The sequence below is a fragment of the Syngnathus typhle genome, linkage group LG4 (genome assembly GCF_033458585.1).
Source record: "Syngnathus typhle isolate RoL2023-S1 ecotype Sweden linkage group LG4, RoL_Styp_1.0, whole genome shotgun sequence".
Lineage (NCBI taxonomy): Eukaryota > Metazoa > Chordata > Actinopteri > Syngnathiformes > Syngnathidae > Syngnathus > Syngnathus typhle.
Window position 1 is genome coordinate 19,681,980 of NC_083741.1, and position 24,490 is coordinate 19,706,469.

General features: G+C 43.2%; 1 protein-coding gene across 4 annotated transcripts in view; it reads right to left on the bottom strand.

Annotated features, from left to right (window-relative positions):
- Positions 1–21,769, bottom strand: part of fto (FTO alpha-ketoglutarate dependent dioxygenase) — a 97,205-nt gene extending 75,436 nt beyond the window's left edge. For 2 of the 4 annotated variants that reach the window (XM_061276843.1, XM_061276844.1), the window contains exons 1-4: positions 21,613–21,769; positions 3,346–3,423; positions 2,179–3,178; positions 140–262 (exon numbers count right to left, since the gene is read on the bottom strand). In XM_061276843.1, the coding sequence (XP_061132827.1) occupies positions 140–262; positions 2,179–3,178; positions 3,346–3,423; positions 21,613–21,654 (1,243 nt within the window). In that variant the 5' untranslated portion in view covers positions 21,655–21,769. The remainder of the gene's footprint in view (positions 1–139; positions 263–2,178; positions 3,179–3,345; positions 3,424–21,612) is intronic. The other 2 variants (XR_009714199.1, XM_061276841.1) reach the window with 2 other exon arrangements.
- Positions 21,770–24,490: the final 2,721 nt, after the last annotated feature.

Genomic DNA, 24,490 nt, shown 5'->3' on the forward strand with positions numbered 1-24,490 from the left:
ACAAAAAGTGAGTGAATTACTTGCTCATGGCCGCTGGTATGGGTCATTGGGGAGGGAACACTTGAAAAACATTTTTAAAAAACCGGTTTCGAATTTGGCTTGATGGTGAATATGTGTGTGTGTTGTTGAGATTTAGTACTTCTCATATAATAGCAGTCTCCAGACTGGAGGGGGACCATCAGGCCGGGTGTGTGGATGTCCCAGGCCACCTTGAGGCCGATTCTCCAGCTCGCCTTCTCACCGCTGCATTCACCGCTCTCGCCTGTCAATCACAACAAGGCCGAAGATTACGACACGCACGAAGTTTCAAGCAGTGAAACGTGGCAAATGTGAAATATAAACACATTAAAGCAGCCTGGTGTTTTATTATGTTATAGTGGCTGTGATGTAAATCAACATACTATGAGCGTTTAACAGTAAAGGTGGGACCAGTAAATAAAGCTGAGGTTCAAGTTCAAGTCATTTGTTAAGCACTTTTTAAAGTCAATTTACAGTTTTACATTTTGAGGTAAAACACTTGGTGAACGTGTATCTTTGAGCTAGTTAAAATGTCAGGAATCAAATGCAATTATTTTTTACATTATTATTATTCTCAAAATATGCAAATCCAAATTGATCTAGTTTTATGAAGGCTTTTTCAAGCACTATATCTATAGTGGATCCAATTCTTCTATCTTAAAAACATAATTGATATTGCTATAAAACTCAAGCACAGTACGCTGTGTTGACAAAGTAGGTACAGTTTTGTGGGTTAATCTCGGCTGTCTGCACAAGATCGTTACGCTATTAGGACATGCAATGGCTAAAAGCCTGGGCTGGATGTTGTGCAATGAGTCTTATTGGATAGCGGCTAGGCCATGATGTTCCTGTTTCCGTTCACGATAAGCACCTTCACTGTTCTCCCCTCTACTCGCTATTCTTACAACGGCCTGCTCAGAAAATAAGATTTAACCTGGCTGGCCAGCACCCTTCAGCACAAATCGATACTAAAGTCTTTTCGGGCCTCTTTGCCCCGCAGCTGCCTTTTCCTTTTTGCTCAGCACGGATAAATAGTAACTTAATTTCCCGCCATTTTGCTCTGAGAGCCAGGTAATGACAGAATTCCCTAAGGCCTTAGCGATGGTGGAATATCCGCCTCTGTGCGGGTTAAAACATAGCTACGGCAAGATTCCTTTGGATCTCCGGCTGTAGTACGGGTTCCCTTAGGCGAGCGGCCGTCTGAACACGGAGAAGCCTTATGCTGCATCTTGGTCCTGGGAACACTCTGAGTCAACCACCGGAATAAAGCTCAGGTCACACTCTGGTCTCAGCAGCCTGGACGAGATACAGCTGCAAAGTGCGGCGAGGTGTTAGGCTGCAATGTTTTGAAGGTCTAAATGGAAATGGCCCGTGGCAAATGGTTGAAGCGGAACGCTCCAGCAGGTGTTCCTGCTTATGACACCAGTGAAGGAAAAGCAGCTGTGGACCGTGTTTGACGTCGCACCTGATCTACTGGAGTTTGCTTACACATCTGTATCTCCAGCCGTGGGATTTGAAAATGCTACAAAACCGGGAACCCTTCTTTAAATACCGTGACAATCTATTGTGACAATTTTTGGTGTTGTACCTACTTTGTCAGAAAACAAGACAGAGTATCCACCATGACCGCCCTTGCTCATCTGCAATTTGTTTTGCGTGTGCTCTAGAAAGCAAACTTCTCTTGTCAAATCAGCGAATACTATCAGCTCCTGGTTCAAAAGATACGTTTTTATCCATCCAGTACAGTTGAGAAACACTTATCAAAGCGAGGTTCATTATTCCCTATCAGATAATTGCGCATTGATCATTTCTCGGGGAAATGATTTAGATGCGATGCGGCGTGTGTGATAAGACCCGTTTGTTAAGGCTTCGCTATTGAACTTAGATACCGATGTCTGTGATTTCGCGATAAGGCTGTCAGCAGCGAGCTTCCGATGACATTTACTCGTGCCCTGACACTATCACGCAGATGAATCTGATGCTGGCTGCGCGCCGGAGGCCCGCGTCTACAGACGCTGCCGGTGCCTCAACACGTAAGTTTAGATCCACTTCAAAGTGACGCAGATAAGTTGACGGGTTATTGTTGCGATGGATCTCATCGCCGCTGCGATGGGATGTAGATTAAAGTGTCCTGTCTAATTAGAACTCAGTGACACTTACCTTTGTTGTCGTGGCAACTGTAGGTGTAAACAGCCACCGGTGAATGAGTGATGAGGTTCTCGTCATGGTGCCACCCTACAGCCATTTTCCCCATGCCGTAATAGGGTTCCTCTTTGAGGTGGCTCATGATTGCCGGGTCCATGTAGTTGAGTAAGGTGACGTTGAACTTGACTGATTTGGTGAATCCCTGAGTCAGGTTGGGCTCAGAAGCACTTTCTGGTGCCACCTTATCCTCAATGTGGTAATCTGAGAGGCTGTGTTTTAGATGAGCCACATGAAGCTCTTCTGTTGGCGAGACATCGGCAGTCTTCAACGCCAAGGTGGGACATTTTCCTTCACTGTGCTCCAACCCGGAATCGGTCACTTTGCCCTGGGAGGATTCTCCCTCCTCACTACTGTTTTTGGACACAGTCTCCCAATCACTATCCCTTTTTGATGTCGAACAACCTTCATCACTGTGTTTGGACTCCACGTCCCATTCCTCGCTGTGCTTGGATTCCGTATCCCCTTCCTCGCTTTGCCTAAAGTCCGAGTCGCCTCCTTCACTGGTCCTGGAGTCCTCGCTGTGTTTGGACTCCACATCGGCCTCATCGCTTGCCTTGGCCACTGTCTCCTGAACCACCTTTGCAATTTGGGCTATCCTGTCTTCTTCTTTCAGGTGAGACACGTCCAAGCAGAAGAAGCTATTAAGCTCCCACAAGGCTTTGCAAGCTGCCCTCAGACCTGGGTCGCAACAGTTTTGCCCTTTAACCTCAGTGTCCTCATTGTGCCAGGGGATGGCAAAGAGCCTAGTGTCCAGGTAGCGGTAGGTATGGCCCGGCTCACCCAGCAGAGCACGCGACACAGACGTGAAGACGTCCCGGTCACGGACACGGACCAGATCTCTCAAGAGGCAGCCCTTCTTGCGCAAGGTGAGCAGAGCGGTCTGGACTCTGCAGTGGAGCTCGGCTGGCAACGAGCAGGCTCTCTTCAGAACCAGGCCGGAGTAACTGGTGTCCCACTGAGAAAGAATATCAGATGAGCTTAATGTCCATCTTATCTCTAACCAAAAAAAATTAAAAATTAACTCGATACGATTCAGTCTAAAGTTAGGACACAATGTCTCTTCAAAAGTCATTATAATTGGTAGAAACTTTAAAAACTAAGAAACCAATATTGTTGACTCACCAGTTCCTTAAAGCCCTTATCAGAAGGTCCTCTAAAGGGAATCTTTTGGTCTCCCAACTCCTTTAATAACCTCCTCTTCTGTAAAACAAAAAGGCGATGCGTTAGCAAACAATTTTAAAGTAGGTAGCTACATCATAGCACTGCTAATAGAAAGTAAGAAGTCTAGTCTTTGGCTAAATTTTGAGTTTTTGAGCTTGAAAGACAGAAACAAAAAAAGAATAAGTGTTTCCTTAAAAAAACTAACCAACATCTTAACACAAACTTGCCATCATTCATTTTTATTTGCATCAAATTTTTATGATTTAGTGAAGGCTTGCCAGTGGGGCTCTCTCGAACATTTTTCAAATAAACCTACAGAAAAAAAACACCAACCAGTTCGGAGACTGAAACTATCATTCATTGGTTCGCATTCCACTCGTTACCCATAAATCCAATGGCGACTGAGATGAAAAAATATGTACGTTTCTATATGATTTGTTCATAGTTTGGTTCAGAGCTCATCTGGATTTTAACATCTTTAGAGGGCCATACATGAAAGGCTTACCCATCAATCTCAGGGGCCTTGGAAGTAGTTCCAGAAAAAAAAAAATTCACAGGCATTTACTTGTACTACACATTTCATCTGACCTGGTATGGGCAAAAAAAAATATTCAGGTAAAAGAGAATATTTTTAACAGCATGGTGGATTCACCTTTACGGTTGAACAACACAACGCATGCTGACAGTTTTCTTAAAGGTTGCACATGAGTGTGCAGGCCGAGGGAAAAAAAACGGACCCAAAGATTTGATTCTTGAAAAAACATGCAAGTCCAAAGTATGTTCAAAAGCCGGTTGGAAGACAACTGACAACTTGACACGCACTCGTCCGTCTCATATTCCGCCCTCTGACAGAAGCTGACTATATCAAGCCTGTGTATACACACACATGTACGTATACTGTACGCACATATAGCTTCACTCTGAAATGTGTACAGAGGCACCAAAGTGTGCTTTCATTCCATGACTTAGAAGTAACGTCCGGTCAGGACAATGCAATGCCTCAACCCCGATCGCACACAAGCGCGGCTGTCACGCATGCGTCAAATACATCAAGCTGCTCAGAAATTCCACGCAAAAGAAAGAAGTTGCCACTGGATGGACTCCAGACCAAAGAACCAGCATGTCTGTCTGCACCGTCTTGGTGTAAGCACCTGATTGTGAAAGGAAAATCACACACAAAAAAAGGACCCAAGAAGCGAGATTACCAATCCAATAATAATGCTTCACGGTAGCCATGCCAACCGTCTCTGTGCTGAGTGATATATCAGATTTTTTTTCTCTCCGTCCTTTTTTAATCCCCAACTTGCTTGATAGGATTATCCCTTCAGCCGGACTGTTTATCATAGAAAAACATATTAGGTAGAATAGGACTCAATTGGTTTGCTTTGATCCTAGCCCATGAGATATCACATTTTGTACCGTTTATTTATTAATTTAATACATTTCCCCCATCTGTGACATATAAGTGGACACTTTCTTCAAAGCTCTCAGAGTAGATTAATGTCCGTTTTTTGGCATGGGCGGCTGAGAATAGCCAGATAGCTCGGCCTCTTTAGAGGATAAAAAAGCCTTTGGAGTCTAAGTTGCGGGTACGGTTGAACACACGGGATGTTGTGTGCTTTCTAAAAGAAGGACAAGTCAATCTCATCTAACTAATACATCGTGAACTGTAGATATATGGTGGAAGACTTTGAGTAGAATAGACACACTATTCATTATTCCTGCTTTAGTGCGACAGGTAGAATACTCTATCAAATAGCTTAATAGCATTAGCAAAGTTGTACTATTCTACTCAAGAGTGAAATGTTTCCTAGATCACAAAATGTTTTCATCAGACCGTTTTCGTAACCATTTTGCTAACAGCTAGAAATGTACCAAAATCACGGCAATAAACGAAAAACCAGGAACAAAATATTTGTGTGGAATAGTAAATCCTTCAACATAGCATGATATTGGGTTCATGACTTGTAGTTTTTGGCGCTAGCTAGCCCTTACTCAACTCTAGCTCTACCTTGTTGTCCAAATACCTCTCAGTATATAAGACAGAAGACAAATTCTGAAACCAAGGGATGATGTCACTGTGGACCCTCAACACATCTAAAGAAAGCTTGTGAGGTGAGAGACAGCCGCATAAAGAAACTACGTGTTTGGACAGCACACCATTGGTGCTTGTGTGGCACCCGTTTCAGAAAGCACTCATCTTGTGCAAAAGTGACGGCGAATCAACAGTTTTGACAAGTGAACTGTAAAAGTGAAGAATGAATCAGAGGGGCTGCCCGTTCGCATCAAAGGCGCTTCCTCCCGGGTCCATTTGGCACCGGATCGCAGAATGTAGCCAGCCCGTGTGAAGCAACTCAGAGAACAGAGAAGGTCAGTGGCCATTCACCATCTGCACGCATTTTTGTGTGCGTGACGAAAATTTCTAGAAGCTTTGATTACACATTTGAACTTAGAAATCAATGAGGTGCTATAAAATGGTACATGGAGATTGGGGGGGTCTATCCTACCTCTACAGTCGAAGTCCAATCTACCAAACACGCAGGATTTTGGAATGTTACTAAAGATTTTGACCTTTACATGAAATACAGTCAACTATAATTTTGTGATTTCTTTAAGCAGTAAAAAAACATGTACCCATATGACAGGGAGCCAAGATACGATCAAAACAATCCCTGAAACTACAAATAAACGTGAGCTCTAGTTTGTCACTGCTGCAACGGATACCTAACAGAATTTTGAGTAGGATTAAACATTTGCGGAGCTGCAAATGTGTGATGAAGGGCGTCCATTTAGTCTGCTGTTTAGAAGCTAGGGCATGACCTAAGACGTTTTAGAACCTGCTTAACATAGAAACATGGGGCTGTCACACTCAAGTACCAACAAACAGAAACAGACCACACATCAGTACAAAGTCCTCACAAAGACTGTACCCCCAGTAGTAGTTCTGGACTACAGACTTGAAGCACCAAAATACACACACACCGTTGATTGTAAACAATCCTGTATGCAACCTTTCGGCTATAAAATTCCTGGCAAGAAGTTTGGAGCTTGGTGTGATGGGTAACTTGGCAATAAATGACTCACTGGAATGTGGTGGTGTTGACCCCATGGCTTGTAATATGTAACTAACTTTCTGTATAACCCAGACCAGGACCATTTTATGAATATGAATGAGATTGCCAGTGCGCGAGGCTGGTCAGATGGATTGGTTCTAATTTTCTTTTTATTTTCAATTTTAAACAAAGAGATTGGTTGTGAAGAAGTATTTGGAATGCAGCAATTAGCATTTGTATCTTCCTGTAAAAAGAATGACACTCTTCTTCTGGTCTTAGTTTAAGACATTCCGCTATCTGCATGCAAGCACTACACTCCCCCTGCGAGGCCAAGGAGTGTATAGCAGGAAGACCACACTCCCTCATTGTATCTTCTACTGTCGCCACTGTCTACCTTTCAAAGTTAATCAATGCTCTCATATCAAGACAGAAGTGTGGTTAATCATTTTTAAATTCAGTTATGAACAGCACAGGTTCATAGTGACAAATGCTCAGGTATGCCGACTCTTGACTGTTAATTGTTGTTAACCGACGGCAGGCACGTAGATCATTCCACATGTCTGCGGGGGGAACATTAATATTAGAACATTTCCATCCATCTCCCTGAACAAGACGGCCAATCTTTCCAGGCCAACATTGGGCAGACATTCCACACCCTGTTTATAACACCAATCTGCGCACATTACCGGACCAGCAGGAGAGGGAGGGACCACTGCCGGCCATTAATTAGATTCCCACTCATGGAACCTCACACTGTACTGGAAGTACAGAGGCCACTCCAGTTTGAAAAGAGGTCACCCATACTACAGCCAACACTCATTACTGCTCCATTAACATTAAACATCCTTGCATTCTTCTTCAGCCTTTTTACGACTTGACATCCCAGGATACTTCCAGTTCTGTCGGGATAGCTGGAAAAACATTTTCTTTAACAATGTATTTTGAAGATATTGATACTTCAACTAATCAAAAGGATTCAAACTCATAAAAGTGTGGCCACAAGAGCTGCTTCTAGGACTTCCCTAGCAGTGACTCCATGTCTGGTATCTGCTTTGGTCTAACTGTTACTGTTGAGCAAAGCCGTAATCTTTCCATTAGGATTATGTCGATCTTGGTAAAAGCTTTTTAGTTTTCACCTTCGAATTACAGCATGCTTTCATGAGGTCAGCTGTTTTCCATGTGGAATGGACGTTTTTAATGCAGACAGTCCCTTGGTATTCAGGCGGTAACCATGGATAGGGGGTGATGTCGGGCGGAGAGCAGTGAGGGAGAAATGGGATAGAAAAACGGAGAGTTGATTGACTGATTAGCCGTTTTCAGCGAGGGGCCAGAGTTGTTCTAGCAGGGCTGTCGCGCCTAGGGGTGTCAAGGAGAAGTCAGTCCTATAGAGAGCTCCCTCAGTTCCTCCCTCCCACTCTCACCAGCCTCTCCCCAAAAAAATCAATATGGTTGTGCAAAGTGGAGCCCGGGCCCAGGGGGGTGGGTTGAATTGGCTGCGGCGAGATGTAGGCCTTGCAGCAAGGGTGACAGGTGTCCTCCAAAGACTGTGTCAAGGACAGATCTAAGGACCAGAGGACTGAGGTCACCAAATCCAAAGCTCACCTTCTCAACTGCCCAGGTTTGGCCACCTCAATTGGGCGGTGAGGAAAACAATGAGCAGGTGGTGCGTTTAGAGGCTCTGGAGTCTCACATAGCACTTACACAATGAACTGTCCAGGGAAGCTCAGTGATTGAGTGGCGAGCTGAGGTTTGGGAGTCAGGTTCAATGTGTGAAGATTACATGTTGTCACTTTGCAGCATTTTGTAGAAGTAATTTCAGTAAAAGTACAGGACATCCGTAATTGACAGTTCTATTTTGATTAATATCTGATATCAGATTGGGTTTGTTCATTGCGAACAGCAGCCTGGCTAACTTCCAAAACCGAAACCTTGGCACCTGATTGTTTTTGTTCAGATAAACAAAAGAATTTAACTTTTGAAGGGTCGGTACAGACTGTAGCGCTTTGGGTCCTACAGTAACAAAGGCGCCACTGTCTGTAGCGACCTTTCAAGATATCTAAAAATGCCAAAGACCGGCAGTTTACCGTTTTTGACAATCAACTGTCAGCATTTACGTTGTTAATTTCCATACGAGGTTCGCCGGAACAAGACGTGGATGAAGCACGCAAGCAGGATTTCAGTCCCCTCATGTGTCTCTAGGTCTGAGTGACTGATCACAGCCGAAGTGGCTTGTGTCTATAATCCAGTACCACTGTTAGACAGTGCAAAGACCCAGCTTTGTGTACTGCGGCGCTGCCTGATCAAACCCATCATGTGACAAGCAACCTCTTCAAATGACGATGATTTTCAGTCGCTCTGTCCTTTTGGCTCCATATTAGATCTCTCTGTGACACTCCGGAGTCAAGTACCCTCATCTCGGATAAAGATAGTACGCAATCCGACCAAGAGAGGTTGGAAGTCAAGGGTAAATGCATGGCTAAGACTGCACCGGATCGGTTGACAACTGGAAAAATTATCGTGCAGTCTTTTGTATTCTTATGCAAAACACCAGATTTGATTCAGTGTTGTCTGACAAAAGATTCCAAGACTTCAAGTTAGAAATCATCCTTAAGGAGTCATTTTGGAGGCAAATATATCAGATCATACAAAATACAGTATATTAAAGATGGAGCCGGTCTCCTTTAATTTGCCTGAGAACATATTTGAGCTGCTTATCTTTCAAACTGTGACAAGCTGCTCTGCTATCATTGATATCCTGTTTCTCGAGGACAACTAGGACAAACTCTTGAATTATTTATTATGATGAGCCCTTCGCTGTTGTATTTTTTTTATTGCGGAATGATTACCGAGTTAAAGCAGCTGCTGATTATCACCTAAGCCATCTAGGACAGGTCTGATTCAATCTCATGTATCCATTTGACCCAGATAGACCGGCATTATCATGTGACCTAAGATTAATATCGAATCAACAACTGGGAACGTTTGTGACTGTTTACATGACTGTCACCCGGTCTTCCTGGAATCCAGAAGCGGCTATGATTTCCATAATGGCATTATCATGGCGAAGTCGGAGCAGAATGCCGGCCGTTCGTTTTGCTTGACAAGCCACTTGGTTTCTTTATTTATTTTTCCTTCACTCATTCCGAACAAAGGGAAATATTCTACCAGGAATTGAATGGCTTAATCCTCTTTTCACTCTTTCCCAGTAGCTTGAATGGTGACAGATTAACACGCTAGAGGTTTACAAACCCAGCCATTTGAAAATGTAATTGCTGGTGGCGCGCTGCATGCATGCGCTTAAGTTGAGAGTTAATATTAAAGCCTAAAATGAATGCTCGGGTCCGGCAGACTCGCGGCCACGCCGGGTTTTCAGTCACGTACGAAATCAACGAGTCTCTTGCTGTCCCTCGCCGAAAGGTTCGGTTACTGTTCACTTCTGCTAATTATTACAGCCAATCAGAGGGGTTAACGGGGCGGAGCCTGGCCAGACCATGTTCTGGGGCATTTAACAGCTGGCAGGAACGGAGGTGAATGCATTACACACTGCCCTCCGTCCAATAAAAATAAAACACATTGACATGTGAGGTGTACTTAAGAGATACAGTGGAGCAAAGGGTGGGGGCAAAGGAGGGGGGAGGGGGCATGTGATAGAATGATGTCCAAGTGCCACCTAGTGTCAACTTTGGATCTTCTGCGTTTGGCCATAAAACTCTAACCAAGCGCATCAAGGTTGGGGCAAGACCAAGTAAGACACAGGGACAGATGGTGGAAATCGAGGATGTGGATAATTAGAAACACAAGTCTGCAGCATTTACTGGTTCATTAACCGAAACGATAGCACAAATGTAAAGGATTTAACAATACAGTATTTTTAATAGCTGCGCTTATCTTAGTTGGGCTCAAAGAGGCTGGTGGCTTTTGCAAGATAAGAACTTAAGATGATGTACAGATACCGATTGCGACAATTTTAACAAAAAGCGGTTGGGTCAACCCTAAAACTTAACTTCCCTCATGCACAGTGGTCTTTACAATTTGAGTTCAATTTTAAAGTCGGAGAAATTGTGAATTGACGTCAACACCACCATTCTGTGTCTGGACTATTCACACAGGTCGGCAAAGCGCTCTTCGATAGACAGCGATAAAGTTCCACTTTGTGTACCATTCTACATCAATATCGATTCCAGCAATTCAAATCCCTGCTTAAAACGACAGTAGTCCGCCGAGTAACGCTGGACTGTTTCCTATCAACAAAATTATCAAGATGGCTTTTTTCTGACACATGAAATCAATGCTCTGTTAGTGTGACTGTAAAACCGTTAGGGTGGGGCCCGCTGGACCCCCACCCTGGTCATTAGCCAAGGTATAAATCAGACTAGGTCGGTGCCCAAAGGTGAGAGGGATGAGAGTGGAGGTGAGCTTGAAATAATGCTTATGTCACGACGGGTCAGCCCTCCATTATGGACGTTTCAAAAACTATTAATCTTGCTTGTAGTCAGCGGCCTAGAAATAATTACTCCATCTAACCCGTGTAATACAGCATGACCAGCAGTCGGGCCCGGTCAATTTGAGGCAGGATGTGGGTTGAGGGGGGCGGATGGGTGAAAGAAGCCACAAATTACCCAGTCCTGTCCCCAGCTACATAGTGACTGATGTCCCGCTTACTTCGACGGGCGGCCTTTATATACTTGCAAACTGGATTTACACACACATGCACTGGATCATGTATCCACAAGCAGATTCTGTGCACATGTTAATGAATGGTCAAATGGCAGGCTCAGAGTGAGAGGAAGACACATTCTTTTTAACTGCTGGGTTCAAAGACATCACAAGCCATAAAACTCAATTGCGCATTTGTTATTGTCAGCAAGAAGAGATGACTGTTTGGCAATAACAGCCCAAATTGCATTGCTTTAATAAACTGAGCGATCGAGGGAACACGGGTATACAGATTGAATGGATCACTATTGGCATTTCAAAAAAATATATGGCTATTGACATACACGTAACTACGTGTGCTCAAAGTTGCCATAAAATACTTTATTCATCAAATAAACCAATCATATGATTGGTTTGTTACGCACATATGGAATTTGATGGAGAGCAACTGGGCATCCTCTGTCATTCATTTCAATTACATAAAGTTATGATCTCGGCCAAACAACAAATTTCATAGGTCAACGTTCTCCCGTAAAACGAGTAAAGCAGGGAATCGGAAATATTGATATACTCCCATTCTTCTTCCACCATGCTGCTCAACAGTGCCCCCTATCGTGGCTCCCAATTTCCGACAACACCGTCACCCCTGTACTGTACTACCTTTTTTTTTTTTTTGCCCCAAATCACGACAAACACAAGACACAATAAAGACGGCTATTGGAGAAACCCACACCAGTGTGCAGTCAACCTCCATGAGCGTCACAGGAAGTATGTATGGAGTGACATAAATACATGCAGCCCTCCAGTGGTTGTCACAGCTGGCATTGCAGGTGCAAATTTAATTAGTCAAGGTGAAGTCTCCCTTGTTGTCTAAGAAGGAGGGATAAGGACGAGGAAGAAGCGGCGAGAGGGGGGGTGGGCGACTGTAAACACGAGCTATAGCCTAATCAGGTGTCACCGTTGCATTTGATCATCCCGCTAAAACTTGTCACCGATCCCTAGGCAGAGAGTGGGCCGCCACGGGTTGAGAACAAAGGAAAGGAGCTGTCACGGGAGAAACGGGGAGGGTGACGTCGGTGGATGAAGAGTTTGCCCATTAGCCGTCTCTTCCGCTTCCCGCTAGCATCGCCTCGTTTGTTTGCTTCTTCGGCGAGGAGGCTGCCCGCTACCAACTGTGTGCTGTCGCTCACACTTTGAATCATAGTCGAAAAAAATACAAATATATCCCAGCCCGCAACTGCCAGCCACTCGTGCGTCAAACTCCCAAAAGTAGCACACTTCTTTTGTTTACCCCCACGCAACACAATAACAACAACAAAAAAACACCATGTACAAAGATACAAGCTGTTTTGTTTTCATCAAGTGCCACTCTTAAGTAGTCTGGTCCTCCTGATGGAGAACCAGGAGAGGCAAACATGCTTTTATTTCATCCTCCCTTCAGGCTACCACACACACGCCAACACACACAAACACAGCTACTGTTTACCTTTCAGTTTTCTGCAACTAATGAATACATTAGCCGATTGAACCACGTGTGAAACACCGGCGAGGCCCAATCGTCTTTGTGACGAGCGAGATTACAGGCTAACAAAAGAGCAGGCAGGGGGAGAGGAATATTTAAAAGCCCAGAGAAGCGATACATAAATTAATTAAAGGACAAAAAAAAAACAAGCGGAGAATTAAAGTTGGAACATCTGTCAGCGACTTAGCTTCCCAACGTAATACCAGTGTTAGAACATTTATACCCTTGAAGTTAATGATCCCCACTTTAATTGACAGTCAAGGAAAAACTCGCAGCAGCAGCATCCTGCAGAGACCACGATAAGAAGAGGGGGGTGGCTTTCCTCCTCCCAAATATAAAATAAGAAAAAAAAATGTTTAAAGAACCTTGGCACTAATCCCTATTGTCATCCCAGCGCAGCAGAAGGATTTACAAACACTGATAACTCCGCCGAAGCTGACTACTTCGTACCAGTTACGGGGACAGTCAGTCGCTCAGATTACCCCAATCCCGCCGCGCTGTCACTCATGCGAGACACTAGCCTGTCACCGCGTTTACGTTGAGTCCAGCTCATACGTCACAAGGCGCGACAAAGACTGCGACAAAGCGGTCCACTCGTCGGTAAGATAACGGGGGAGAACGGTGAGGCGCCGTTGTTGGATTAAGCTCCTGGCGTGCGCCGTCGCTGACACTCTCATCAACAAGTAGAACAACTATTAAACGTCGATGGATGCGGCTCCCACTTAGTGTCGGATGAAATATACGTGTAAAACTTTGTTGTTGCGGGGGAGCGGAGCATTGGTAAAAAAAAAAAAAACCTGACTAAACTCAAGCAGAACTGCTTGCTTGCAGACACATTCACAGAAAATGGCCTAGAAAAACAGATTGACTTCATTTCACAATTGATGAGTAAGTAGACACTCCAGAGATCCAGTCCTCAGTGTACAAGCAATTAAAAAGTCAATATTCATAACATAAAGCAACTAATTTCAGGAGGCTAGGCCGCCAGAGTGCTACAGCGACTCCTCTTCAAAAAGTCCCGTGACAAACCAAAGATGTTGCCCTCTACATAAACGGGGCTGACACAAGCATGACACAGGGGTTGACGAGTGAACCCTTACCACACACACACACACACAAATTGGCCATACTTGTGTTTCTCTTCTTTCTCCAACCAGCTGGAGACAAGCCTCAATTCAGAAGCGCTTGAACCAGGCAAGTGGATGTGACCCGTTTGCCCCCCTCTCAAGTCAGCCTCATCTGAATAAACAGAACCCAAGAAAAAGAATCTGCCTCTATTATAACAGGGAGGGGGAGAAAGGGAGGGGAACTCATCGTTTATGCACGTTTGATCAAGTGCTTGACAGCGCCGGTGGACGGAATTACGGACGGTTGAGCAAAATAAAAAAAACTTGTGGGTGTTTTGTGTCTATGTGAGGTCGGGCTGACAGTGTTGGCGCCTCGCCGGGTGCACCAAACCACACACAGAGCGCCCCCGGCCGCCCACCAGCCAACCTTAGCGGCCCATCACTCAGGACGGGCCGAGGGAAGTGCCATGAAAGGAGGTCAGGCAAAGAGAAGGAGGAAGAAGTAAGGCGGGGGTGGTCAGAGGGTTAAGTGTAGAGAAGACAGCGATGAAAGGCAACTGTCATGCACCAGTGCTCACCCAGGAGCACCTGTCTCAAGAAGAACATGCAAAGCGTGCCGGTCAAGTCCTGACAACCCCCCCGCTTTCTCTCTCACGCTCATACACACGCACGCAAGCTCAAAGAGAAGGGCCAATCCGATGCTCCGCCATTGGAAAGGCAGCACCTTTCTTTGACAGCGTGCCAGTCAAGTTGTCACCAGCTCCTGCGCATATGCAAGGAGAACTTAAGCTGATGAAAGGGAAAAGAAAAAAAAACATACAGTGGGCAAGTCGAGATGAAGAATTACTCAGACATGCAACGAGATCGACTGAATGGAGAAGGGACTTTCTAAAATGCTGAAAAGGAGAAAAGGAAGATTTAAAGAAACAGGCTAAAATTTAAGTATCATATAAGTAATATTTAAACATTCCAACTAAAAAAAGAAGTTAGCTGCTCTGAATGTTAATGACAACTTAAAAATGTGATTTGCGTCAACAGGTATTAGAAATAAGTTAGCCTTAGAAAGTTAGTTAAATAGAGCTATTGTAGCTAGCGAGAATGTTTGTTTTTCCTTATTTAAAACTCATCTATCACAGAGAACAAAACCCTTTCAAAGCGGACTTGTAGCGAAAGGCAAACTTCACCTCGTCTATCACAGTGCTCCTTATTGGCTTTTAAACAAGTACACGCTAAGCTAATTCTACCGATGAACCAGGCCTCAACTAAGAAACATGCCCAGAATTACATCTGGGACGAGTCTAACGTCAGGTATTTTAATAGGCTGTCAATGCTCACGTTTATGGACGACAGGTTATGATGTACAAATTAACAGTTCCTATTTACGCAGACTCGTGAACATGAACTCCTGCGGCGTTTGACAATCAAGGTCTCGGGTTTTTCATTAAAACCACATGTCGGGCATCTCCGTAGCTGTGTGGATTTTATTGGAAAGGTGAGTCATTAGAAAGGAAAATAACGGTGAAAGTAAGAGGGTGTCTTTGCTAACACATGCGTTTTTTGAATGAGCTTTGGTCCAACGGTAAATATAGACGGAGAATGACGCATTGGAAGATCCGTCCAAACACACGGCTCGCAATTACGTATGTCAAAACTGCGGCGTCAGATTGGCACACCAACAGAAATGGAAAGTAACGTCTGAGGAGGATCATAGCCTCGGAGAGCTAATGAACCCCCCGGAGGCTCTCGCCTCTTTGTAGGAGGTGAGCGGGTCACTTCCATGTTTATTCAGCAGCGACCCAATGAGCCACCGCCATCTATTGATTGGACTGATTATTCCGTGTCTCTGCGGTGATGGGACACGCGCATGACAGATGAACCCCGACGCCGGCGGGTCACGTTGGACGTAATCTCATTGAACGTGACGGCTGATCTGGTCGGCCGGTTTGCCGGAGCCCCGTCGCTGCCTTGTTTGCCAACACTCTGACATGTGTGGCTAATGTCTCAACACCATTAGGAGGTGCTCGGCAGGGGCTGTCAGACACAAAAGCTGTCAAGGGCTGTTTAGATAACCGGACTGACTGCTGCTTTGGGAGGAAACCATCCGGGAGGTGAAGGTACACTATGCACATGACTGCTTCTTCGTAAGGTTTAACACATAGTTTGCCGTAATTCAGGGAAGAAATTTCGCAAGAGACGTCTCGTTCTTCAGCAGCTCCAGAATTCTACAAAATACTGCAATATGCGAACAAAATGTAAAAATAAAGTCATACTAAAGAAAATGTAAAATGTTAGTATGACCGTACACTATGCATTACCTTGACACTGAAAAAAAATCCCGGCTATGCGAAATCACTGCTGGCAGATGCCACTTTGATTTACTGTGACATCTCACCAAGGCAAAACCACTCCAAACAACAAAAAACCCTGCACAGGGGTATCTGATTTTCCATTTAAGAGTGTAGTTTGATCACAGAGCCTCAAAAGCACATATGGGAGCCGGTGGCAGAGCGCCTTCACAAGACAATGCAGATGGGCCTTTAAAAGCTGATTATTATCTCTCCAGATGCAAACCAAATGTAGTCATCACGAAAACCTTTGAAATGTTACGCATCCAACATGGAGAAGTTGCATTAAAAGGAAAAGGGGGCGGGGGAGTGGCAGGAGATGAGGGAACGTCGTGCATGATTTCCCACGTCGAGCACGAGAAGCTATTCCTGACCCTTTATAGTTGATAACAGGAAGTCATCGGCGGCGACTCATCACACGCCTCATAAACGCCAACTTAGTGGCTCCTTTTATTCTCTGGAATTGTCTCACGTATTTCTAAATGTCACGATGATCCCCGCCTCCATTGCCGCTTACGATTGATTAGCACGACCTGACAAAAGATATGACGACCTTACACCCAAACGACAAAATGCCGTCCTGGTTTTAGTGGTGGCGGCGAAATGACAACCGCCAGGCTTGACTAATCAACTCGATCTGTTAACTTCTCCGTCGCAAAAAAAAAGGATCAAACTGAGCAGGACAAGGTAAAAATCACGTTGCGGGAAACATGAGCTGCAGACTAATCAACGCTCACCGATCAATGAAAGACCCGAGGGCTCGGGCTTGCGCTATATTATATCACCAAAACTTCATATTCATTCATTGATTTTACTTTTCAGAATAGTATATCATTGAACTCCAATGGGAGCGACGGGGGAAATAGAAGCTGGGGGGCCTAGGGAATGAGGGGGGGTCTGAGGTCAACCCTCGTATGGACGGATGTTTGCACAATATTGATGGCTCGCGCTGAAAGAAATGACTGAATATCTAGATCAATAACTCTGGGTTGTTGCAGATGGAAAAATATAAATACATCTTTATGACTCGTGGAGTGGCTCCAGCCAACAGGGGCTAAATGCCCCCCTTAAGCTAAAGCCTTTGATTAGCCGAGGCCAAAGGTGCGAGGAGGGCTCCGCCGATGTGAGGATGCCACGCTTCCTAATGCACACTGGGGCCTTGTAAAGGAGCCAAGGATATGACTGGTTGCAGACCCCGGGCTTCTGACCTGACCCTTCTTTTCATTTGTAATGACGATGGGCTACACCATTGGCTGCCTTGTTACCATTATAAATCCCACACAATTGTCCGTTTTCCCTTAAAAATTGATACATTCAGAATTGAAACTGAATCTAAGGCTTCATCCACACTTGTCAAGTGTGGTGCGGGTAAAACAAAACGATTGACTTGGCAACCGGTCCAATGGGTCGCTGACGTAATTAGACTCAAGAAGTAGTCCAGAACCAGAATTTCTTTTGTCCAAAGATTGATTCCAGATCACTATGACTCTAATCAGTATAAGCAGCGGTGTGTTTAAAACAAATTCTTTGACTGCCGACTGATCCGGAATGTCGCCCGTCTTTTTTCCACAGTCAGAATCTTGACTCCAGAGAGTGAAGGTAGAAAAATGGACAGTTGGATAACTCTGATGCCACTTCTCTGCTGAGGTCATTTGCAAGCGGTCTGACACCTCTTTCGAATGTTGGTTCTGGTTCAATGTTCGGTGTGCACAGACCAAACATGGACACACACAGGACAACGGTTAGGAGTTTTTAGTAGTCAAAGTAATTTTGATACTAGAGGTATCAAAATTAACCGATCAATCGACAACAAAGCGACGATCACATTAATCTCCCTGTATTTTAATAATCGAGGAATTGTTTGGAGACATTTTAACCAAAGTACAAGTGTGAGTCTAGGAACAGCCACAGGAAGTGGCATTATAGATGCAAAGCACTTTGTAATCAAGGCTAACTGAAGAGCTGGTGCAAAGCAGCTACCCTCATCCTTATTTACAGCACAATTAGTGAGAACAACACCCAACCTCGCAACTTCCACGACTCCACAGCAGCCAACGGGCCCATAAAGAGGGGGAGGAAGCACATCATTGCCTACTCCTTAATTAAATGAAAGCTGTTAGCTTCATTTGCTTGCCTTTCTTTTTCTTTTTTTTGGGGGGGGGAAAGATAATTGAACTGGCCAGCCCACCGCCCGCCAAAGACCTCCCAAACCACCATCCCCGTTTGGCCCTAAATCAAGACTGGATAAATAGCCCAGTGGGTCCCCTGCTGGACTCCCGGCGGCAAGGCCAGAGCGGGGCATAACGGCGGATCGACACCTTGCAGGCGATAAGTAATTCAGTGGAGGATTAGCAGCATGATAGCCTGATCAATACTGTGTGCTCAGGGCCATTAGGAATGCAGCGAGGAAACGACCCCCTCCGGTAATAAAGTAGGGCATCAAGGTTCTCCTTCATTTGCCAGCTCCATTAGTGTAATGGTATCATTATCTGGCACGGCCGTATTTTTCGGGAGGCCTGGCTTTTCTACCGCTCAACCAGTGGGGGTCCGATGAAGCCCCCCGTGTCGAAGGGTTCCCCTTTTTGCCATTGCACAAAAAGCCAGGGTGTAAATCTAACGCTACTGGGAGCTTATGCGCTACCCTGTTTTATGTCACCATCCCACACTATTTCTCCATTACAGGCTCATTAATAGAGTGAGCAAGATGGAGGGGGAAAATGGTGGACAGAGAGGTAAAAAAGTGCCGATTGTGCCGAATCAGACTCCCCTCCCACCCCACTTCTTGCTAAAACACCACGTCCGACATGACAGGATGTCAGCATTAGTCGCCGTAAATCGTTTGCTTTACACTAATTCACCGGCTAGCGTTTTGCACGCGGTGAGAATTGATTAACCGTGTCCGGGACGCGCGGCCACGTAATCAGCTTTTACCTCTCTAGTTGTTAATTTAGCAGAAGTGCCGAGGGAAGCACAAACCATTTTAATGAGCGTTTGGTAACTGAAAAAAAAAAAAAGGAAAGCTAAACAGGCTGCCGCAAACCCAAGCAAACCAATGAGGCTGATCTAAGCAGAGAGCCGGGCTGAGGACCAGACCTCGGAACATCTGGTGACCCTGTGCGATCATTACTTAGCCTGCTGCTCACGCACGTACGTACACATGCACACACTTCCTGTTTGGACACCGCACATTACGCTTGTCATCAAGGGCCCGAATGGCAACCAGCATTTAACAAAAAAAAAAATGACATTACATCGGGTTAAGGATTGGAGGTCAAACCTCTTTATCTCCATCTTGACAATAATGATGAAACACGAAATTAGTTAATATTCACCATGCAACTACATGGGCAATACGTTTGTATATACAATAAAGATAAAGTATCATTCATCAACTTATCCTACTTAATTCAAATGTCAAACAAAAACTAGAAAAGTTACTTTCTGTAGTTCCTTCAAAGTGACGCACGGCTACGGCTATTGTACAGATTCACTCAACACTAATTTGTTTCTTATATAACATTTAAATTTTGATTTTAATTTTTAATTAATTTTTGGAGTGTTTATTACCTGCAAATGGTAAAATTTTCAACAATATTTAACTGTGTAGTAGAACTAACTTTCTACAATAATATATCGCTAAACAGTAAAATTGTCAACAGTATTTAAGTCGGTGTATAGTAGAACTAACTTTCTACAATTCCTACTATAATATATCAATATTTGTATTTAATAAAATGTGTTTAATAAGAGTTGAGACCACTGCCAAACAAGCACCATAGCAACATGCTAACCAAGGCTAATGCTAGCAAAAGTCAGAATGCGTTGCTTACAGATACACTTCCAGAGATAGACAGCTGACAAAGCACAAACTTGGTTGCTTAACTTCACATTTGATGCGCACAGGAAGACCAGAGACGCAACTTCTATGCAACATTTAAAGCCAATTTTCCTTGAAGGATTTTCACACAGCCTATAAATGAGTCTAAAAAAATGGGACCTGTCAAATTAAATATTGAACGCACAGCATCCATGACTTGCAAACATTTTCAAAGTCGCTGATAAAAATGTAGACGGGATGTCTAGTCTGGTGGGATTTTCTATCATTGTGTGTTTGTTCCCAAACTCACAATGCCAACAGGGGCCACGGTAGTGCATACTTCACAGTGGAAAGAATACACACGGCAACCACAATATCCAACTTATTAAATATCATCCTGCCCGATAGAGAATACACTCGAGGAGAAAAGACAGGAAGCGAAGCCACAAGGTCTGCCTGAGGGCCAGCTGGAACCAGTTCTGGCTCTGACACTGACGGCTCATCTGGCCACCAGTGGCTTTTTTTTTTGTGAAAACAGGAGGAAGTGCATCCTACATAGTTTTCACGATGCAAACACATGCGGGTAAAGACAAAGAGTCTAGTCTGAAGATAAGAGACAATATAGACTATTAATGGCTATTGTTACTTCAGTGTCTCATCTCATAGAACCACAAAGTTACTGCTTATGAAATGAGTATAAACAAACACTAGGAGCAGTTGGTCTTAAACGTTTATTATAATAAGAGCTATATTCATTTATTCCTGTCTAAAAATCCCTCTCGCAGATGGTGCTTAAGCAAAATGGAGCAGTCAACGATTAGTCATTGCATCAACGGCGCATGTGGGCAGCTGTCATCAAGCATATGGGTTTTTCGGAGGTGAACAAGGTAGCTACAGCTACTCAGGTCCAAGGGGGGGTCAAAAGTCAAACTTTTTCTTGAGATTTTTTTTTTGCTGACTTAAGTACACTTCTGCACTTTTCTGCAAAAGGTAACCACAACATCTGTTTTGCTTAAGTTACATTCATGAAGCACACATCATAGCAAATGGTACTGCTCACTGCTTGAATGAGTTCTCCTTTAATAAAGATAATTATGAAAATTATCACCCTCTACTGCAGGGCCAACACCAAATGCTCCTTTTGCTACCATGACTGTGTGATGTCAAAAATCAGAAATAAAATCATACATGTATTAAGGGGCCAAACGTGTTTAATGCAATAAACCACAACTCACCTGGCCTCCCTCTCCTCTCGGGTCAATGCCGAGCCACCTTTCATTTTACTTGTTGCTTTTGTTCTCAAATCACCTTGGTCATTCTGCACACTTACTTTTATGCATTATAACAATTTCTCTGGTTGTTTTCTGTCCCCTGTTTCTGTTTTGACGCCAATTTGTCTGCAGCTGACTGAGGTTGGTGTCACATTTCTCCCCCTAAAGGTGGATGAGGGAGGAGGCGGATGGAGGATGTTGCACGCCAGCGTCGTTTAGCTTGATCATTCTAAAGAGACGCGTTTGAACGCGGCGCGTTGTGCTGGCTCGTGATGATGGTCGTTGCGTGTGAGGGTCGTCAAGTAGAGTGGGGGAAAAAATAATAATAATAAAAAAAAAAAAAAGCACAGAGGCAAGGTGAGGTATGCGCTGGCCCCTGCGTCTCGCAAGCCTCCACAAAGCAGCAAGTTGCGTCACATTCGGAGCGTTAGACATTAATCGAGCGTGCAGCAGTGAGAAATGTGCCGGACGCGATGGAGATTAAACGCTATCAATACCTTTCTTCTCTTCTCCCCCTCACTGTCACCCGATCTTTTCATGTTCCTGGAGTTGTGTTGACGCTGTCAGACTTCGCGTGCGAGGATCCGCTGGTTCTTGTAGTGCGTCAGGGCTTACGTTTGCGTCAATTATCAGCTTTCTTAAAATGCCACAAGCGTCAGTCTTGCCTGGTTATTTTTGGTTTGTGTGCAGCTGTTAACGTTTGTTGAGATATTATTGCTTTTGTGCAGGATTTTGCAAAAAAGAGGCAAAAGCGCAAGAAAGACAACTTCAAGTCCCACAATGCATTGGTGCTTAAGGCGGAAGTATTTTTGGCACATTCCCGATGATGCTCAACGCTCATCACCTGTGAGAGCGCAGGTGAAAAAAAAAAAATGAAAAAAAAAACACGCTGACCAACATCCTTACTAAGCTGACATTTCACTTAATGCACCTAATAAATATTATTAAAATGTAAAGTAAAATACGCATGATGATGGGGAATAGAGTATTAATTTTAAATGTATTATTCATAATAGTACAGTAATAGTAGTGTTTTTTAATATGAAATTAATTAAATTTGCATTTATAATGATAGAGACACATCATTAAATGATTATGACACAATCTCATAGTGGATAGCACACCTGCCTCATAGTACTGATTTTGATGGTTTAAATCCAGGACCACCACAAATGTTCACTAAAAAACACAATAGTTATTGTACTTTTTTTTCATCAATTGAACACTATAATTTGTGCTTGGAATTTCCCCACTGAAAATATTTAAAATAAAAATTAATTCTTCATTCATTCTATAATCATATTTTTATAGTTTAATAAAACCTTTGCTTCGGGTCTCTAAGATTAACCTGCAAAAAGCTTCTTCTCATGCGAAGATACTCAGCAAAGAAAGAAAACTTTGTAAATGTCAAGTATTGTGTATCAACACCTATATTGTAGTACATATTGGATGGAATTGCAAGTCCTGTCAACTTCATTTAAAATTTTGCATGCATTTCCAATCCAGTTGATGTTTCTCTAACCACATCAAGCCTTTTTTGGCACACACTTATATGACTGCTCTGGAGCACGCACCCTTTGAGAGGTCATTCAACTGACTTCATACATGTTTTAAATAGCCCCGAAACATGCCCTGTGAATTGTTCCTGTTGCAGCACATGTGAAATCCATAAGCGAGATAAAGTGGGGTCTGAACCACCTGCTACGTATTACCAAACATAATGCACTTTGATCAGTGTCTTCATTAGGTCGCTTTGTAATCTCTCTTTTTTTATAACTGGGGCTGACCAAAGCGAGCAGGGGGTACCGCGTTGATGCAATCCACATGTTTCTTTCACCTGTCTAGTAAAACACTCAAAGAGCTCTCAAGGATGTCCGACATGCCTTCACTGATAAAACAAAACCAAGGGTTCTTTTGATTCCAAGTTATAACCAACATTTCCTCCTCTCTTTCATAAAGCAATTGAGTCCTAGGTAACAAAGAGCAAACCGTTTTTTTATTAAATTAATATTTTTTATATATATATATATATATATATATATATATATATATATATATATATATATATATATATATATATATATATATATATATATATATACCGTAATTTTCGGACTATAAGTCGCGTTTTTTTTCATAGTTTGGGTGGGGGGGCGACTTATACTCAGGAGCGACTTAAATACATATATGTGGGTTTTTTTCACTTTTTTGGGCATTTTATGGCTGGTGCGACTTATACTCCGGTGCGATTTATAGTCCGAAAATTACGGTATGTATATATATATATATATATATATATATATATATATATATATATATATATATATATATATATATATATATATATATATATATATATATATATATATATATATATTTATATATATATATGTATGCTCTTGGTGTTGAAAAATTGTACGAGGATTATATAGAAATACATAAAACGTTCATTTTGTGTAGACCAGGCCCCAGTGGTTTACGGATTTATTTCTGAGCCTCGTCTAAAGGAATTGCTTTGATCATAATTTGGGTGAATTGCTTTAAGAAATGTATTAGTCTCATTTGTAATAGTGCAAATTCCATTTGACATTTGGGGAAAACACAATAATAGGTTTTTATTAATGAAAACATGGATTAAAGGCTTGTAGTTATCGGGTTAGGGGTATAGCAGCCATGATTGTTAGCATGCTCTATGTCAGAAATAGATTAATAATATTTGCACTTTACTGTGTTATATTAGAATACATCAGGAAGTCATTCAGTCCACAGGTGAACTTGTTGAGCTAGCAGCGCTTGCTTTGAAATGGATTTTTCTTAGCGTTTTTTTAGCGTTCTTTGGCGAAATACGTATATAGTTGATTTAGTTAGGCTAGCATAAATTAAGCTAACCTACATTTTAAGCAGGACATAGTATCTGGAGGCCTGCTACTGTTTTCTTTGTAAGTAGTTTTGAAAAAGTGAGGCTAGCATGTTGTTAACACACATTTGGTACCTAAAAGCTGGACTTGTTATACTGTTCAGTATAAATGGCGCAAACCCCAAAGAAGCAGTAGCTTTGGAAAATCTAAATTGATGACTTTTTATTATTGGATGAAGCCATGGGCAAGTCTGCTGCTTTTAATGATGCAAGGTTAAGCGACAAAGCTAAGCTAACCAACATCTGGCGGTGCATTAGTGACACATATGTACAAAGTAGTGGGCTATTCTTTTTCTTGAGCCATGAGGATAAACGATAATATTTCCCAACTGTTATTTTCCTCTCTTTGTCATAATTTGTTCGGGGTTAAACACGCGAGCTTAACTGCAATGTTCTTTGTCTTCTTCTCATGTCTGAAACCTGTTAACTGCATACCGCTTTGCTCCATCCATAAAGCA